The 20,858-nt window shown below is 39.4% G+C and overlaps 1 protein-coding gene across 1 annotated transcript in view; it reads right to left on the reverse strand.

The window, feature by feature from the left end:
• The window catches only part of cntnap2a (contactin associated protein 2a), a 329,215-nt gene that overhangs the window by 179,924 nt on the left and 128,433 nt on the right, over positions 1 to 20,858 (reverse strand). Inside the window, exon 2 of the mRNA XM_061239599.1 lies at positions 10,051 to 10,161. Coding sequence (XP_061095583.1) covers positions 10,051 to 10,161 — 111 coding nt within the window. The remainder of the gene's footprint in view (positions 1 to 10,050; positions 10,162 to 20,858) is intronic.

Genomic DNA, 20,858 nt, shown 5'->3' on the forward strand with positions numbered 1-20,858 from the left:
AACAGTTAAGTGTAACAAGAATTGTCCAAAGAATTATATACTATACTATTGTTAAATAGCATTTGTATTTTTTCGCAGTTGTACCAGCAGATGCACATGTATGTGTTCCATTATCCGCAATCAGCTTTTCAAAGATTTCTGATTCATACCTGAGCCTGCAAAAAGGTCTCCCATTAAGCTCAAAAACAGAGTGTATACTAAAATATTCTGAAGTGAATACAGTGAAACTGAAGAGGAAAAGGAAGATACCCACTCTTTTAAAGTACTGTAATATACTGCCTGCTTTGCACAGACCCCAGAGATGGTGTTGTAAACTGCCTTTGGGAAAATACAGCCTAATTAACTGTCTTTTTTAGTCGTCTCTTTAAAAGCCACACAGGATTTGCTGATGGCTAGTTTGGATGAAAAAAGGACAACAACATAAGTGATTCACAGTGATTAGGAACAGTGCTGCCATTCGGATGCCTAATTCAATTACCGAACTATCACTTGAAACTTCTGCCTGATGAGATAAATGTGGAATATCATTGGAAAATCAATATTTCTAGGAAGCTAGGAACCAAGGCGACTTTTGGAGGCAGGGCTATGGGTGGGAAGTACATGCATTTTATGTGAATGCGCTAACTGGAAAATTCTCAAGGAAAAAAAACAAATGCACTGAAGACTATCTGGAGGAATTTCCTGCTATTAAGAAGACCCAAAAGACTAGTTGGAACTCTAGAGCAGCGTGGAGATGCTGGAAGGGCAACAGATTGGGCTGTCCAGCAAGCGGGACCGAATTAAATTTGGAGAGGGGCAGAGGAGAGCCGGGGGACAGCCACTCCACTGCAACCTGCCACTAAGGCAGATGTTTGCGAGAGATAAGGGGAACAAGAGAAGGGCGCAGGAAGGAGACAGAGAAGGCAACTCGGTGAGAGAAACCAGGTCACCATTAGAAATAAGGCCCATGGAAACTTTATGATACTGTACAACACCTGATGAGGCTGATACGACCTGAGAGTAGAGAAAAATAAGAAATATCTGTCTCTATATTAGAGGCGATAGCTGCTTTCTCATCTGGTCAGAGCTGTTCTGAGCCTATTCTACATCTATTCCAGTAGACATAATGTATATGATCAATGATATTAATGGCTGTGCTCATTATTTCTGAACCATTGCGGGACTACAGCTAGACCAAAGTCAGAAGTGTCAGCGTGCCGAAAGCTTTGTTTTTCAGCCCAGGGCAGACATTTCAAAATGGTTGCTGTGCCTGCCAATCAACTGGGTTGTGCAGGGTATATGCTCTTACATTCTGTCCTCTCCCTTCACTCCTACATAACCTGACAAAAAGTGATTTAGAACAGGCCAAGTTCTAAAATGAAATACACTTTTGAGCAAGCTTTTCTTTTTATGCTTTTCATTTTGACTTTTAACATGGGTGATCAAACACAATTTTCTTACCATTTCCCCAATAAAAGTTTGTGATTTTTGTACTTCTGAATGTAATATGAAATATTCCATCCACTGTTATACCCTAGAATCTGAAGTCTTCTCTCATTACATATACTTTATTCTGTGGCAAGGAATCACATTTATGCATGACAGGCAAATGATTTCAGTGCATGGCATATGTACACTCATTGGGCACTTTATTAGGTATATATTGGACTTATTTTCTTTAACTTATTGGTCTACTGCTGCTGTAGTCTATCCACTTAGAGGCTTGACACATTATGTGTTCAGAGATGCTCTTCTGCATACCACTGTAATGTGTGGTTATTTGTGTTAATGTCACCTTCCTGTCAGCTTTTACCAGTCTGGCCCTTCTCCTCTGACCTCTCTCATTAACAAGGTGTTTCAGCCCGCAGAACTGATAACTGGATCCTTTTTTATTATTTGCACCATTCTCTGCAAACTCTTGTTTGTGCTGTTTTTCCATGCACTGTTGTGCTTGAAAAATCAAGAAGATACTGAAACCACCCTGTCTGGCACCAAAAATCATTCCATGGTCAAAAGATCACATTTCTTAACCATTCTGACCTTTGGTCTGAAAGACTGCTGAACCTCTTGACCATGTCTGCATGCTTTTTTGCATTTAATTGCTATCACATAATTGGCTGAATAAATATTTTAATTAACAAGCTGGTGTACAGGTCTACTTAATAAAGTGCTCATTGAGTGTATGTAGGCGTGCAACATGATCAAATCAGGAAGAGGGTAAGAGAGACTGGACTGCCTGTTACCAGAACTGAAGGTAAGAGAGACTGGACACTGCATGTTGCCAGAACTGAAGGTAAGAGAGACTGGACACTGCATGTTGCCAGAACTGAAGGTTAGGAAAGGCATGAAGCACAGGTACTAATAATAATTCAGAGTGAACCAGACAATGTAAATGGTAAATGACTGACATTTATATGCCGCCTTTACCCAAAGTGCTGTAAAATTGATGCTTCTCATTCACCCATTCACACACGCACTCACACACACACACACACCAATGGTGATCGGCTGCCATGCAAGGCACCAACCAGCCTGTCAGGAGCATTTTTGGGGTTAGGTGCCTTGGTTCGGGACACTTTCACACAGCCCAGGTGGGGGATTGAACCAGTGACACTCCGATTGGCAGATAACTGCAGTCCCTATGTTACAATGGCATGATACACGGTGGGTGACCTTTTTAGTGGAAATGTCAAAAAATATACATTTTGTTGAAATAATTACATAGCTTGCCAAAGAACTTTGCGTCATGAAGCAGCTCATATATGCTGGCTTGTGTAATTAGTTGCATGCTTACATACTGTGCGGCACTGAAACTGAAAATGTACTGTATGAGACAACATGTGTGAGTCTGTATGTTTAATATATGTTCAAATTCCTTTCATACTGATATAAAAACGGGATATGATTCCCATGGGTAATTGATGTGGACTTGGAGGAGTGTCAGAGGATGAAAAGAAAGAAAATGAACTACAGGGATCACTGCCTGCATACTGCTTATTAGTACCCCAATCTCATGCTTGGGCACATTGGTATTCTGCTGTCTCCAGATTACAGAATGAAGCACTCAGGCTCCACATGACGGATTCTCCCTCTGCCACCGCTTCCAGTCCCCTCAATTTCTGACCGGCTCCCGCTCTCATTAGCTTCCCACTGGCCTCATAGCACACTCTGCACCCTTTCGGCAAACGGCATGATCACCCGCCACCCCCCACTTCCCCACCAGCTGTGGGGGACAAACAGGTTTCCGCTCAAGTGGGATTTGACCTTTTCTTCCTCCAAGTGCACAGGGCTGCCTGCTATCTCACAGATGAATTGTCTCTAAACAGACACCTCAGCTGCCAGAGGAGAACAGGGTCGCTCGCTCAACCTTCAAGCTAACTATATGTGGCATTTAATGCTAAATTTCATAAATTCACATTTTTAAATGCTCAAAGTCAAATCTCTGATACATTTGCTGATCTTAAAAAAATTGCACCACAAATTTGTTCTTGATAGCTCATGGCACGAAACAAATGTGTTGCCATTATCAAAAGTTCTCATAACTACTAAGAATTGTGTAAAAATGCTTGGCTTTCCACATCAAGGCAACATTCACAGACTGAAAGAAACAGATACAGTAATACATTGAATGAAATCTTCAAGTTATGAATGAAAATAATTAAACCTTGAATAACACTAAACTTGGCAGAAAAGGTAGGGGATTCAATACAATTATGTTTCATACAGTTCTCAATCAGTTTTTCCAGAATTCAATTGCTGTAGGGAAAAGACATGCAGTGAGAAAATAAGCAATTTTTTCTGAAGAAAGAAATAAGCAATGAACAAATGCAAGCTGAGAAGTTCAGAAAATTAGATTGTATCTTCGTGCACTAAATACAGAAATGTTTTATCGTAGTCTGCATCCAGATCCAGTGGACAACCAGCAGCGCTCAAACCAGGAGAGACATATTTAGAACTCTCTGTATTTCAGCCCAAAAATAGGGCTGGCAACCACACGAGATTTTACTGTCTCCTAGGAATATATTTGCCAATTTTTTTTTTTGCTTGCAGTCTCAAAAGTGTACCATTTCTTGTCATTGCCAGTACCTGACACACACCACACACACACACACACACACACACATATATAATTATAAGATAATTATGTGCTGTAAAACTCAGATTCCAGGTTTCTTAATGAACGCATGCATCAAATGTTGTACTGTGTTTCAGTTTTCCTCCCATTGAAATAGTTGGACTACTGTAATTGATATTCTCAAGAGATGAGAAGATGGAGACTTTGATGGACACCTCTTTCACAACAATATGACATATTCTTCCTGCTAACTTCCCACTTATAAGCTGCTTTTGACATTACATGGACCTAGTCGGAAGAATACCAATGCCAGGTGGAGCTCAAAACTAACCTTAGCATGCCAGATTCACAGTAACACAGTTTTTAAGATAAAAAAAATACTCAATGTTTCAAATTTCAAAACACTAGCAATTGTAATTATGTTACAATAGCCCATAAATTCACTAGCATGATCTATTCTATGCTTAAAAATTTATACATAGACATAATACCATAAAAAAACACTCAGGGCCTGAATTCCTAAGACCTGTTAGCACACAGAAAACTAATGACACAACAATGATTTGTGCAGAACAAATATAATGTTAATGGTTTTGTGCATGCTAAGAGGTTTTGCACATGCTAAATGTCTTAGTAAATCAGGTCCCTCATGTAATGTGCTTGTTTAGTACAGTACATTATGATATTTTAGCCGCTCTTTGCAATCACATACAGTAAGACAGCTACTATAATGTAAGGTACAGATCGTATTCACTGAGCACTTTCTTACAGCTAGAGTGATGATAACTGGCTCTCAAAAGCTACTGGCTACTACTCTGAGAATAAAAATAAATTATTAACCCTTAAGTCAGTTTTGGTGAAATTGACCCATATAAAATGTTTAGTAAAAGGGGAATGTTACTTTTGAGAGAAGTACTTCATAAATAGTGACAAAACCAGTATAAAATTGGTTATTTTTTGGACTTTATCACAAAAAAATTAATGACAATTTTGTTATTAAATGTGATCTAGCAGAGGTAAATGGCAACCAGTAACCAATGCGACAGTGCTTATATTGTTTGAAATTGAGAGAACAATAATGTGTAGTGTACTTTTGCATCAAATTTTATTTCTGTATTAAATCCGTTCAATTATCTGGGTTAGGCAGTGCTTTTCCCTGTACAGTAAAGGTCTCCCATATGGAGAAAATTATGTGTCGACAAGGATGTCTACCCTCTAAGGCAATGCAGGACAAATATTAACATTCCATTAATTTGGCCTTAATACAGCCAGATATACTGGATAATAGTTTTGCCAGTGATGTAAATCCTATTTTGTAATATTATCTTTGAGTAATGGTTTGTGCAGGGAATGATACAATTTACAGGCTGTTTGATTAACTATGGCTGTATTGCATTTACAATCACTGAACGCAGTCTCAGCCAATCAGCATCAAGGATTATCTTTATCCAATGTATCTCGAAAAAAATATAGCTGGCAAAAGACGTAGGCAAATCATACTCAGCCCTCACAGAAAATTGGATGAAAATCATGCACAGAAAATCGACTCCAGGTCCTGTTCATACATAATGCCAACACAGAATATTGCCGGAACATTTACCAATTCAGATGCACATATGATAGGTGCTTTACGTTAACACTCCAATAACTTTAACATTGGCTTTGATCTCTCTTTAGTAGCTTGGATAATATTTTATTGTTCATTGTTGATATAAACAATAATTCATTGAGGATCCAAGACTCGGTTCAACTGTAAGCTACATTTCAGATAAGGAAATATTTTTCAAGGTGTTTTAAAGTTTGATGAATATTGTGTGAACTATCTTTTTAATAAAACAATTATTAAATTATTTTTTTCTGAATGAACACTGAGAACAACACTTTGAAATTATAACACTCATTGCAGACGGTCAAATTAAAAACACATCAGGACAGATTGCAGATTGTGTATTTAATACTAACTGACACTTGTAAATCTGGACAGATCCTGAGAACATCCATCACAATTTATGCATGGAAAGCATCGCACAATGGACAGTTTTCCTTTTCACAAGCTGCCTAATGCTGATGGAAAAAAAACTTCAGTGAATCAGGTTGTGTTTGAGAGAGAGCTGGTAAATGTTATGTTTTTATTCATACGGGACAGTCCTAGGGGGCCCTGACAATGCAGAGAAAGGAAGAATCCAATTACTGGCTGGATATCAACAAACAGACTCAGCGTAAACAGTCCAAGGGTTTCTGTGTGTATTGCATTGAGTTCTTGTTAAGTTAGGCATATAAGAAAAAGCAGAATGTTCTGGAAGCATTATCACAATTTCAGTATTGGTTGATGAGGCATAGAAAAATGTCATCACTGAAAAGAATTTCAGCTATCTGGTAAGAATAATTACGTAAGAATGATAATACTCATAATACAACAACAACTACTACTACTACTACTACTACTACTACTACTACTAATAATAATAATAATAATAATAATAATAATAATAATAATAAACAGAAGAAGAAGAAGAAGAAGAAGAAGAAGAAGGGAATATGATATTCAGGGACAGAATCACTATTCTCTGGATAAACATAGCAAAGACAATGCGAATGATGGTAACAGAATCTATAAAATACAACACAATTTAGCTTTCTAGGCATTCTCATTTTAGACCATCAGCCATCAAATGACAGGTAAATATGAACCTTGCATGTGATTGATTTTATGCCATCTTTATCCTATTCCCTGCAGAACATCTTACTAAATTGACTTATCACTAAAGATTCATGTTATTGCCAGTGCGTTTACCTGGCAAGCTTGTTTTCATCCCCTCCAAGCAGAAATGTGTGCAGCTAAGTGATGTGTCAGTGGAAAGGAGCGCGTGATAGAGCCAGCATATGGAGAGTCTGGTTTACTCATTAGCCATGGCAGTCCTCCGTAATAGTGCCCATCCGCGTGTGGATAATGAGCCTGCCAAAGTGACATCATTGCCGGGATGCCTGGGAGCTGAACCAGCCCAGAGGGGCCGGTGAGATGACAGACATTCGGAACATCTCTGTGGTGAAGCTTCAGAATGGAGGGCTCATCACACAGCCAGCACCATCGTATGAGCGCTGGTAACCCCCAAACATGGATCGACTCCGCGTGTCCTGTTGTTCTGACACGGCCGGTTATTGCTTGAATGATGAAATCCATTACTTCTCAGCATTTACATTTCCAGTATCTTATTACATTATCTATTAATTTGTCATTATGTCAATTTACACTTTGCTGCCTTGGATATAAAACTGTATGCTGCACTGCTTTGCAAGTACATTTTTTATTCTTTATTTTTTTGTATTAATGGGTATGCGGGTGCAGACTGCGGGCCAAATTATTTCAGCACAGCATTAAAACATCAGACATGACAAGTATGAATTTCCCCCCCAAGACAATAAGCCATTAGCATGCGTTTAGCGATTGTGATTCAAATGAAATAATGAGAAAGTGAACTCTGATAAAATGGAGGGCGAGAAGGTGCGGTCTCTACGGGGCTGATAACCCCTTTCTGTTCCCAGGTTATTGGAAAGGGAAACTGACGGATGACTGCCTGATATTCCTCGGCAGGTGTCGCGTCGCGGTGCGGGAGAGACGGCATGGCGGTGCGGAGAGCAGTCGTATCACCGGCGGCAGACGCGCGCTCTGAGGGCTGACAGGTCGGACACCCGAAACCTTAGCAGTGAGGGGACCCTGCGGGCTAGCTGTGAGGGGGGTGAGGGCACCCCGCAGGCTCGCTGCAGGCAGTGGTCTGACAAAGACTGCCCTGTCAGCGAGGAGCTGTGATAACGGAGATTGCAAAGGGCACCTCACACTGCGCATTTTCACAACATCTGGTGGACCTCAGCAGGTGGCAGGTCAGGGAAAACAAACAAAACGCGGGCTATATTTAGATTTACTACACGCTCCTGTTTATAGATGGCTGCCACTTGGCAGTATGCTAATCAACAAATTGTACATGCAGTGAATGCCTGCACAGTACTTATCCATTACTGTTTATTCTAAAATATGTTTGTTTCATCTTCGCTGATGGCTGTAAATTGCTTCGTTTTTCCGGGACTAAAAAAACATTAAACTCACATTATACATATTTTACAGTGAATTATTCCTATGGCAATCACAAATAATAATTTAAAATGCTACAAAAACACTACCACCAGTGCCTGCTACAGTGTTTACTAAAATTGATTACTGTTATTTTCACACATATTGCCACTGCTGACTGCTAACGTTTTTTCGAAAATTGATTACCATTTGTATCTTGTTGAAGGACCATCAGTGATGTAAATTATTTAGTAAAATCTGCAAGTAACAGTAATAATTATTAATTACAGACAGCACATTCCTCTTTAGATGCTTTGAGGTATTAATAAAATTTCCATTTGGAATGGAGACAGCATACTGTACCAAGGTCTCGTTCCCATCTCTAGGCGTTGACACCACTCTCACATAGAGCAATGATCATTGCTCCTTTTAGTGCACCGTCTGAAGGCCAATTACTCTGTATGATTGCATCAGAAGGATGGATTACCATGTAGCATCTCATGTGCTGAATTCTATCGACTGCACTGAGAAAATTACATTGACAGTAACGACAGCTCAATGCAACGTGTGAGTGTGTGTGAGTGTGTGTGCGTGTGTGTGTGTGTATGTGTACATGCGTGTTTGTGCATGTACATGTATGTGAGGAAGAGAGACTGCTTCTCTTGCAACTGTGCTAGAATTTCACAAAAGCACAGATCAAAGGGGCAGCCTGTAGCGTCGTGGTTAAGGTACGTGACTGAGACTCACAAGGGCCATGGTTCAATCGGTAAAGCCACAATGAGATTTGCACAGTTGGTTGGCCAAGCCCTGAACCCCACATTGCTCCATGAGGTATTGTCCCCTGCTTAGTCTAATCAACAGTAAGTCCATCCATCCATCTATTATCTGAACCCGCTTATCCTGATCAGGGTCGCAGGGGGGCTGGAGCCTATCCCAGCATACATTGAGCGAAAGGCAGGAATACACCCTGGACAGGTCGCCAGTCCATCGCAGGGCACACGCACCATTCACTCACACACTCATACCTACGGGCAATTTTAGACTCTCCAATCGGCCTAACCTGCATGTCTTTGGACTGTGGGAGGAAACCGGAGTACCCGGAGGAAACCCACGCAGACACGGGGAGAACAGGCAAACTCCGCACAGAGAGGCCCCGGCCGACGGGGATTCGAACCCAGGACCTCCTTGCTGTGAGGCGGCAGTGCTACCCACTGCACCATCCGTGCCGCCAACAGTACGTCACTTTGGATAAAAGCGTCAGATAAATAATGTGATCTAATGTAATAATAAATAAACATCCTTGAATTAACAACGTTTTGTGAAATTGATCTAAATTTAAGAGACATAAAACGTAAAATACTGATCGGTTAATTGAAATCAGAAATGGAAAAAAAAATCACACCGTCATTTTTTAAAATGTAAATTAAAGTGTAGAGCATATCTGCCATCAATATATTCTCCAGTTAAGTGAAACTACACTGTGCTTTTACACTAAATTCCCAGTAATTGCAGGCCGTTTTATCCATTACATAATTACGTCCAAAATACATTTCACGAGATCCCTATTCTGACCTTATAAGGCAATATTACACCTAGCAGTGTGCTGGCTTCAGTCATAGGCGACAGTATTATGGCTGAGAATCTGTGAAATTGAAGTTTCTGAAAAGCTCAGCAGCTTGAGAGTGTTTATTGGAGTGTTGTAATGAGAATGAAGGCACAGCGATGGGTGACGACTTCTCTTATCTCCTGCCAGTCACATGGTAGTCTGGAACAGGCTGCCACTGAGTCAGAAAACGGCGGGAATTTCTGCGTGAGCTGAGCCGTGGTGAGGGTGTGTGCGTGAGAGCGTGCCAGGCGAGCGCTTGCATGCGATGGGGCCTGCTTTCACAGTGCCTGGGGACGTTTGCCGGGCTCCTGGGAGACGTGTTACCTCCTCTCTTGTTCAGCTTGGCGTACACTGGAGCATAGCTGCTGGAGAACACGGATGAGCTGGTGAATGCATTCTGGGAAAGGGGCGTGGCCAGGGCTTCATCACACTTTGCTAGAAGAGAGATGGAGGAAAACATGGTGTAAAAACAAGTTGACATCAAACACCATCAACCTGAAATACATGTATGAATAACATTTAGAAAGAGTATAACTGCAATTGTAACTTTTTAGAGAAGATCATCATCAAAGATCTATTTTAATATTGCTGCTTCACTGGGTTCATTGTTGAGATTTTTTTTCTTCGACCTTATTATTCCTTTTCAGTCTAAAACCCATAAACGCTTTGATAAGTTTAAAGCTGACGAGTGAGTGCAAATGTGAAATAAAATGAAATCTTTAATTTGCTAAACTCAGATAAAACCCATTAATAAGTGGGGGGAACAGAAGGCTGAATGTTGTACAGCCCTTTATGAGACCTTTGTGACTGACTGTGACATTGTGAACACTGCAGTCACCTCACACTGCATCCTGAAGGAAATTAATGAATCCTTCTGCACTGGGGGAGTGATACACGGGACTACTTCACAGGCTATTGAGACTAGAACATGTGCCAGAATTAGAATAATGGCCGTTAACTGAAGCTGAGTTTGATAAAATGGAGCTGGGTAGCACATCAGGCCTGGTGGCCATTACTCTACTTTCTCCAAAAGTGGTGAAGATAAAACAGACATTCTCCTCCCTGGCTTTCTTTTGCTACTTTTGCAGCTCATTGACCACTTTATTAAGTAGACCTGTACCCCAGCCTGTTCATGCAAATTTTTAATCAGCCATTGGCAGCAACTAAATGCAGAAAAGCATGCAGATGTGGTTAAGAGGTTCAGACCAAATGTCAGAATGGGGAGGAAATGTGATTTAAGTGACATTGACTGTGGAATGATTGTTGGTGCCAGACAGGGTGGTTTGAGTATCTGAGAAACTGCTGATCTGCAGGCAGAAATGCATTGTTAATGAGAGAGGTCAGAGGAGAAGGGTCAGACTGGTCAAAGCTGGCAGGAAGGTGACAGCAACGCAAATAACCATGCAGGACATCTCTGAACAAACAACGCATGAAACCTCTAAGTGGATAGGCTACAGCAGCAAAAACTACATTGAATAAATACCTAATAAAGTGCAAGTGGAATTCTTTTTTAAAAATCTAAAAGAATTTGTGTGCTCAAACAACTCAATGTTTTGTTTGAAGTAAATTACATATAATATATAAGCAGCAATGAGTGAACAGTATCAGTCTTGAAGTGTTTAGCACATTAACATCAGTGTGGATCCACAGTGTGGGATTCTTTACTGTTACAATACAAAAGCCATCATTACCGCACAGTACTTTGCTTTTGTGTGCCAGGCCCATTGAACATCTCACTTTCAAAGTAATAACTGGACACTAGCTGTAAAAGCCCAATGTCAATGAAAAGGGTTCCTTTAAAAAGCCATTTCACTCCATAGACACCAGTTATTTTGAATGAAAATGAAAATGAAGAACTTTGTTGTGACCACAGTACACAACTGCACCAAATGCAATCATTTTATATTTAAAAAAATGTAACTGTGACTTGGGAGCAGCACTGGATACCATATATGGAATGCAGTCTTTTTTGGCTTTGATAAAAACACATTTGGTGCACTACATGTAGAAGTAGGACCATGTATTCCAGTAGATTAGGTTTACAGATGAGATGTAGTTTGTTCAGCCCTTACACCATTGGCTGAAACACACAGTGTGTATGCTGTCGTGGCTGGAGGAGCTGATGGTAGCTGTAATGGGTATCTGTCATGTTTCAACATGATTAAGTTTCCTCCGGCCGTGATCCCCAGTCAAATCAGTCCTCGGACTGGAAATACCGAACTGTGTGCCAAGTGAGAAGCATCACTCCCTGTGTCATCGTAAAATGCACTTTTTGAAGAATTATTTTCTTTTTCCTCTACAAAGTCAATCTTGTTTCTTAGTTGTTGTTTTACAAAGTTGTTTATTGTTTTATTATATTTGGCAGATACTTTTATCTGGAGCAACTTACAAGCTGCCACGGCTGTGTGCAGAAAGGCCCTGTTGTCAGAGATGCAAGAACAAAGTATTGTTTTAGGATAAAAATAGAGATCAATGACAAAAATGGTACTAAAAATCCATAGCAGGAAGCACAGTGAGTGCATGGGCAAAATGGTCATGAAATTTAAATGACTGTCACATTTAAGACTCCCACAATAAACCTGCAGTTACAGAAAACATTAATTCTATCTCCCACTGTCAACTAGTCCTAAACTGCTGCTGATGATGAATAATACTCAAGGGCCAAATGATGTCCAGTGATTAAATTACAATTGAAATACAGCAAAGTAATATTATGTATCTTTAAATTGACCTTGATATTGTACACATTGTATCTAACTTTTTCTAAACTGATAGCAAGAATTTCATTTTAATTCTGTAAGAGAAAGCAGTTTAGTGGGATATACTGTAAACATAGCCTAAAAAGAAAAAGAAATTGAGTGTATCATAAAATAGTTCAATCTTAGTATTTCCATCCCCTCACCCTGCTCATAGTCACTCTCTTTTAACAACCGAGGGACAGGTTTATGTGCACATCCAATACTGTTGAGGGTTTTAACAGAGAGCTCTTGATATCTTCTTTTAGCCCGGGGTTCATCCGTTTATTCCTCTGCTAACGGATAGCAGTGAGTGTTGAATGCATGCCAAAAGGAGAGCGCTGACAATGACCCGAGGAGAAATCTCGCTCCGAGTCCGGCAGAGCTCCTGAGGACTGAGGACGCTGAATCTCATTCAGTGAGACAGCCGCTGTGTAACACAAGGATTAGCTATTCTGCCTTAAGGCTATTCTCCAACACGGTTTAGCTTCCCACAGTTACATAAATTACCCGACGACTGAGTGCACTTGCTAATACAGACTCGAATTACAGGCACAGCTTTCTCTCTCACATTTCACAAATGCATTACATTATTTGGATTTTTAATGTCCAGAAAAAATTACTATTTGAAATTCTGTGATACGCAAAACACTTCTCTCAATGCCCAAGGCAAGACACTTGCTTAAAACGTACACTTGTTTGCATTGCTTTAAAATTCAAAGGCAGTTTTTCAAATAAACCTGTAATAACAGTGCAATAACAGATTTATTTGTTTTAATATATATTATGGTAAGCAGTTCAGTGATTTGTGTGCATTACAAATACATAAATTGGGCTGTATTTATATGAAATGTGAACCAAACGAAATTGACCCTAAAGTATTCGGAAATGCATTCTCACAAATAATGTGGGATTCATCGAAGCTTTCGGATGTCAGTTTTTTTCCTAGCATCTGAATGGACTTCACGTGTATAGAAAATCCATAGAAAGGCCTAGGAATCACAATGCATTTCAATGGTCATGTGTCTTGAAAAACTTCTTTACTTCTTTACAAATTAATATTCCTTCCAGTCCTTCATTCTGAGAGAGCCAGACAATAGTTAGTTCTGCAAATTAAATATTCCTGCAAGTCTCACACTTCTTATTGTTTCATTATCAAAGCCAAGTTGTTGATCCTTACAAGTCCTGTCATGTAATTTCCATTATGGGTGAAAAAAAAAAACAAAAAGAAAAACTTTCTCAGTTTGTGACGAGGGAAACTTTGCCCTGTCTAAAGACTCTTTCAATATCACTCATATGGTACTTACTATTGCCATTTGGCAGACGCTCTTATCTAGAGCGACGTACAGTTGATTAGACTAAGCGGGAGACAATCCTCCCCTGGAGCAATGCAGGGTTAAGGGCCTTTCTCAAGGGCCCAACGGCTGTGTGGATCTTATTTTGGCTACACCAGGATTAGAACCACCAACCTTGCGTGTCCCAGTCATTTACCGTAACCACTACGCTACAGGCCGCCCCCTGGTACTTGATCCAACTCTAACAGAGTATACACATAATGAGCACTTTTTTAGGTAAACCTGTATTTAACCAAATATTTAACCAGCCAATCATGTGGCAGCTACATGCAGAAGAGAATCTCTCAACACACAATGTGTCAAACCTCTTAAGTGGATAGGCTACAGCAGCAGAAGACCAATAAGTCTAAAGAATAAGTCTAATAAATACCTAATAGTGCTCACTGAGTGTATATGAATAAATATATATATATATATCCAATAGAGCCTATATGTACTCCACAAGAGTTGATTTAACACTGAATATTTAACTGTGCTGTAACAACAATACATTTGAAGTTTCATCAGAATGAATTGCCTCACAAATACAGTTGTGATTTACTATTACACATCATCATACAGTAATTTTCTGTCATATTTGTAGTTGGTTAATTCATACAGTCATTGGTGTGACATACAGTCATACATTCCAGTAACATGTTATACATGTTATTATATCAGTAAAAATAAATAAATAAATATTGATCAAAGTCCGTCCTTTGCTTCCCCCAGGTAAAAGTCTCTAGTTTACATACATTTAAATTACATCAGTAATAATTCAGATCAGTCATTGATTTGCAGATAAAATGTATCATTTTAAATCCAGTGCATAAAACAGTTATGAGGAAGGTGTCAGGGAAAATTGAATGTTCCAAGAGCATTGGTAATATGGCAGGCCACTGTTTACTATTACCAATTTTTAGATTATGATTATTATTTGACATGTATCTGTATGGGCAAAATGTGTGGAACACAAGGTTTTGATCTCTTAAATAAGAATTGCTTTGGAATGGTTAATATTTCCAAAATACAAATAGAAAAAGCCCACTTTTTATAATGCTCTACAGTAATGTATTACAGCAGAACTATAGTCTGACTGCTGCATGTGAGAAACTTGATTAACATGATTCACTTCTGCCAATTGGCCCTCTCTGCATAATCGATATTACTGCAACTGTGCCACTGATTTAAACATAACCTAAAACAATTTGGCTTGACACCTCAATCTGTGCTTCAAATGACTACCATGTATTCATAGAATATGACAAGCTGCGCAGCTTAAGTTAACGGTTTTAGCCAGGACTTCATTGTTAATACAGAATTTCAATCTAAAATCTAATTCTAAAAATAAACCATTTTTTCATGAGCAGCGTATTGCCATTCCCTTGTCAATTATAATAGTAATCATCTATTAATGTAAATCATAATCCTCCCTTCGTTTTTTTCAGTAATTTTCAAATGCTGAGGCGATGTCCCAGTCCCCTTTCCTGAGGTAGGCCTCATCACCAGAAACACATGCTTCCTCCTCATTATCCTCAATTTCCTGTATCGTGTTCATTCATATTCTGCTCTGATTGCTCTCATCGCAAAAGCAGTTAAGCCAATTCCATATAATACATTAATTTCCTTTTTAATTAATTATGCTGCGCACCTTTGCAACTTTTAATTTATTAGATTTTTTATAATTCAATACTACCATACAATTGTGGGGAAACAGTGTTTTGACATGTTACAAAATCAGGTACAATATTACAGTACGGAGTAAGGTTACACATTGACCACCACAGTTCAGTTTGATAGCAAAATGTTATGTTAAAATGTTTCTCAGCACTGCGTAGCATACTAATGAGCATTTAAGAAAGCATAGATGCCTACAAGTGTTTGTTGCAACGCAGACATGTGAGAATGTGATTAGCTTGCTGCCTAGCTAACTAATAAAGGTATAGTGTTATTTGAAGGGTAAACCCATGCTGAAGGTCACTAGTCCCATTGTTAAGCTACACCAGTTAGAAAATGTTAACTTAAATAAAAAAAATCACTTATTATTACATAACATTTATTTTTCCAGGAAAGTCCCAGTAATGTAAATAACCTCTTGATCAAGGGAAACCAGGCTAGCAGGCAGCACAATGAATAACAACATGAACAGCTCTAAGAGGTGTGGGGCTCTAGCTGCCAACTGTGGGATTGCTACTGTATCTGATTATTCTAGGGTTCAAGTTTCTATTCATGTGATCATTCTAGCACTTGGAACCATACTTCCCGCTAGGGTTTGTGGCGCACTTGTCCCTGGTTCTGATTTGCACCTTATTGTATGTCGCTCTGGATAAGAGCTTCTGCTAAATGACTATAATGTAATGTAATGTAAGAGGAATATACATTGCAACACATGATTTCTCAAAACGTCTCCTTTTTGGAACAGAGTTGGCATTTTGAATTGTTTCAGGAAGCCTCACAGATATCTATAAAGAATGTTTATCTTACATGGTGCCTATAAATAAGCAGCCCACCATGACACATGCAATTTAGATTTGTGACACTTTGTGACACTTTGTATCAGGGGTCTCCAATCTTATCCAGAAAGGGCCGGTGTGTGTGCAGGTTGTTGTTTTATCACAGGACTAAGACAGCTGATTCTACTCATCTAGGTCTTGATTAAAGACCACGATTAGTTCATTAGTATAATCAGGTGTGTTACTGCTGGGTTAAAACAAAAACCTGCACCCATGCCGGCCCTTTTAGGATAAGATTGGAGACCCCTGCTTTGTATGAACTTTGTCCCACTGAAGCTGGCCTGTCTCTTCTAAGGAATGTATCATTCATAATTAGCACTCAGCCTTGCTGAATGACCTGACATTACTAATGGTAATGAGGTCAGTGTAATAGTGACAAAAGGCTCTGATCTCTTGTTTGTATCTAAGGATGTCAAACACTTTGCTGGTCATTCGTTGCTGTCACCTGCTTCATGGATGAAGGCTTGTGAAACCATTTTAATCAATTCAGAGCTTTGAATGACTGCTCGGTCTACTTTCATCCAACAGTATGCAGGGTCAAATCTGTTTTTGCTTGTCCAATTCAGTAACCATCTGCCAAAGTCAGATTTGCAATGTCCCTGAAGCATATCATCCTGCTTTTTTACCAGGACATCAAGCATGGATGATGGATATATGGAGAGAAAACCGAAAGCATTTTTTTTAAATTCAGCTCTCAAGGTTATCTGAATGGCACATATATTTGAATAAACATATACTCCGTATTGAGTTGACTAAAATAATTTACAAATTCTACAATTCTTGCAAATGTCTGTCTCGCAAAGGCAATCCAATCAATCAAACTAGTAATCTAGTTTGTGACAAAGGCCACAACCTTACTGCCATTTCATCCTTTGCTAATGCTATGTAAATGCAACCTTCTTTCAATCTTTCAACCCATACATTTTCAGTCAAATATATAAAGGTAATATATTAAAACACTCAGTTACAGGAAAGACTACAATCCACTGCTTGACATTTAAAGCTGGCAACAGATACCGACTGTAGCTATCAGCCCTGAAGGATTGTGGATAGTTATGACAGACCACACACTTGTCTGTGGCATTGTGCAAGGAGGGAGAGTTCTCAGCTGATCATACAAGAACTGGTCTTATCGCTGCATGAGGTGTAGTCTTCCACACAGCTCAGTTGGCACAATGAAACGAAGAAGAAGTAGGCAGCATGGACTTCAGAGGGGAGTTCATGCTTGTCTGTACATTTTCTGAATGGGATGTGCCAAAAATATGAATTAATATTCCAGATCATGCAAATTTGGGTAAAAAAATCTGCTATATCTGCTGTTAAATAAGCAGAGATGCAGTACATAGAGAGAACAATAGTTAATTCTAAGCATCTTGCCAAAATGTGATACATAACTTTCTGGAGAGTTTTGTGGAGTGTTTAAGGTGATTGAATAACACTGCATTAAAATGTAGCCGAAGCAAAGTGTTAGAGGTTTCTAGAAAGACAGTAGTGAAATGAAGAGCAGTAGAGTCAACATGGATGGGTTTTATCTTCAGTCCATTGGTGGAGGCTGGCACAAGAAGAATCCAGGGGTTCCTGATTCTCTTACCATCACACACTTGAACCCACTCTGACAGGGAGATACATTACAAGACCAATCCCAATGAACCTCGCTGAGTGTCCTCTTGTAGTACAGTGATCAGAAAAGTGGCCTTTGTAAAATAATGTAGTTGTCATATCATGTGTTTGTCTCTTGATGGCTGGATAGTAAAGTAGAAAAACGACAGCCGTAGAGGCCCCAGGTGTAGGGAGCCAAACATGAGTACCTGCAAAGTCCCATTAGGACTGCCAGGTACATTCAAGAGGATCAGAATTCAATGGCCTGGCCTGTACAGAGAGGGGCAGGACTGGGACGTCTCTACCATCTTAGGGGTCTTTCGCTGCAATTGAATCCCGACAAGAAGCTCTAAAGATTGACTGCGATGCTGCCTTTTTCAGGTCCATGATAAGCTCTTGAGGAGGTGAAAATAAGAAAATTCTGTGGATGGCTAACAATCCTTAAACCTCAAAGTCTCAGGATATATTATCTTTGTGTAAGTGTAAGGGATGAAGGAGAGACCTCAAGGCCATTTGGAAAAATACTGTCTTTGATAGTGAAAACTACAAAAATTGTATATGGTCTGAGATGCGATTTCTTGGAGTGGAAGGAGATATCACTGAATTTGACCATTGTAACCCAATTGCCATGGCAAACTGACCACTACACACTAGCAATTGAGACCATCAAAAGGTAAACACTTGATTGAGGGTCTGTTGTGAGGCTTGTCAGCAGCCCTCATTCTCAGCAGCGATGTACCCCACAGTCCAAATCATAACCCTGCTGCCAGTGCTGATTGTGGACAACAGCCCTGCAGGGCAACACATAATTGTTTTTTTGTTTTTTTAACAGAGTACACCATCCACACTCCTTCTTTATATAGACAGGGATAAAGCGGAGAATGAAATTGGGAAGGGATCACAGTTCAAATGGTGCCATGACAGGAGATCAAACTGCCCAAACAGGGCGGCTTTTATACTGTCAATAAAAGGGACACAGTTGGGATCCATTTTTGTTCTCTGGTAGAAGGTACATTTCCAGTTAATATTCTCTCACTGGGTTAAATTTGTAATTTAGAATATTAATCTAAAAGATTAACCCTGAGACCCACTGGTAATAATGCACTCCTAATACTCCTCTAAATGAAATGTTAATAAAACAGCCATTTTTGATCCGTAAAATGTATTTAAAAGCTAAGATACTCACAGAGCCAATGGTTACACTATCACATTTTTCTAGTAAAGCAAGCCAATCCTTTAGGCATGTAAATGGGGGTGGGGTTTACCATGAATCTATCAATGCAAAGCAAAGCTGCATCGAGCTTTAACTTTGACAAACAACACTGTAGTTCATTTTAATTTTCATAATTTGAAATCTAATGTGTTGGGGTACAAAGCCAAAAGAACAGAAATTGGACCACTGTGCAAATGCTAACGGACTGCACTGTATATGCAATGTCATTCATAGTGACCTTGGTCTGTGCCTCAGTAATTGTGGACACTAACATCATGAATGAGCAAGATTTTGACTGTAGTTGCCGGGAAGAGCTATACAGCACTTTCTCCATCACGTCCAGTTTAGGACATCAGGAAAACAGTGAGTAAAATCAGTTTCCAAACTGCTGCAGTCCATTCTGTTCCAACACCAGTGCCAAATGGCCCCAAGTGGCAAAATGGAGTAGTCCTTAGCAGTCCTTGCGTATCTAAACCTGCAGCACTGGTCTTGTGGTGTGATGGTTGTCGGCTTAAGTGCTTAACACAGTAAAGTACAATGTTTCTGAAAATACAGATAAGCATATGAAAGAAAATCATTCAAGTGTACCTGGGCAATGCTATCTACAGTACTAAACTAAAACAAATAATATATTATGTCACAATATTGGCTCAGCTTTATCCTGAATGACTCACAAAGGAAACATAACACATAATCAGGAATACAAAATGAAGGAGTTGCACAATGAATTCCCAATTTCCAAAGTACTAGCTACAGTATGCACGTTAGTAAAAAAAAAAAAAAACTCTTACCATTAGTAGCCTACTATTTGTACTACTTAAATCTACATCGGACAATAACAACAGCAAATTAAAACAATGAGTTGTAGAGTGTGATAATACTAACCAAACATCCAAATAATTAAATCCACACTCCAATGAGAAGTGCTAACAAAACTAAATTCACTTGACTGAGAAGTGAAGCAAATACACATATAATCCATACACGTGTTATTTGACATCTATAAATGGATGGCCTCATTAGAACAAAATTAATTCAGATACACAGCTGTGCCAAATGAATGGACATATCACTGCTTTGCATATGGTGCAGATAACTATGGTGACCTAAGCCTGCCTTGAATAGCTAAGTTTGTTTTCTGCTACTCCCCAGGAAGCAGCACTACCATATTCATGTAGTGTGTGTCATGACTCATGGGATACCATGTGTGAAATAGTTCCTCGGTCACTATGAATAAACAAGATCTACAGAGATCAGATTACATGGAAAATGGGAGCGGGGACGGGGGTGGAGGACGGGAATACCTCTTTGCTTCTATTTTTTGCTATTTAATCTGAATACACTTTCCACAACTGCTATATTATTTTTCGACATCAAGCTAATAAGAACAGTTCACGATGGTCCCCATGTACTGTTAGCAGACTTGGGGAATATGAGGTTCCTTTTGGAAGAGCAGTCAGAGCTTTATCCTATCTGTGGTCTTCAAATGAAAAACAAAATCCCTGTACTTTCATCCTGCTACTCTGCGCTGAATTAAGAAACTACCCATAAGACCTTGGAGAAAGTGCCCATTGATCTGAACTACCCCCTACAATTTTCCCCTTTCAGCATTATTGCATGAGTGTCAGATCAGGACACTTTAATAACACTGGTTGTTTTATTAATTTTATGGAAAGTGCTTAGCTGTCCCATTGTGCCATCAAATAACACCAGAAAATCTAAAATGATCTAAAAATTA

Source organism: Conger conger, chromosome 4, assembly GCF_963514075.1.
Source record: "Conger conger chromosome 4, fConCon1.1, whole genome shotgun sequence".
Classification (NCBI taxonomy): domain Eukaryota; kingdom Metazoa; phylum Chordata; class Actinopteri; order Anguilliformes; family Congridae; genus Conger; species Conger conger.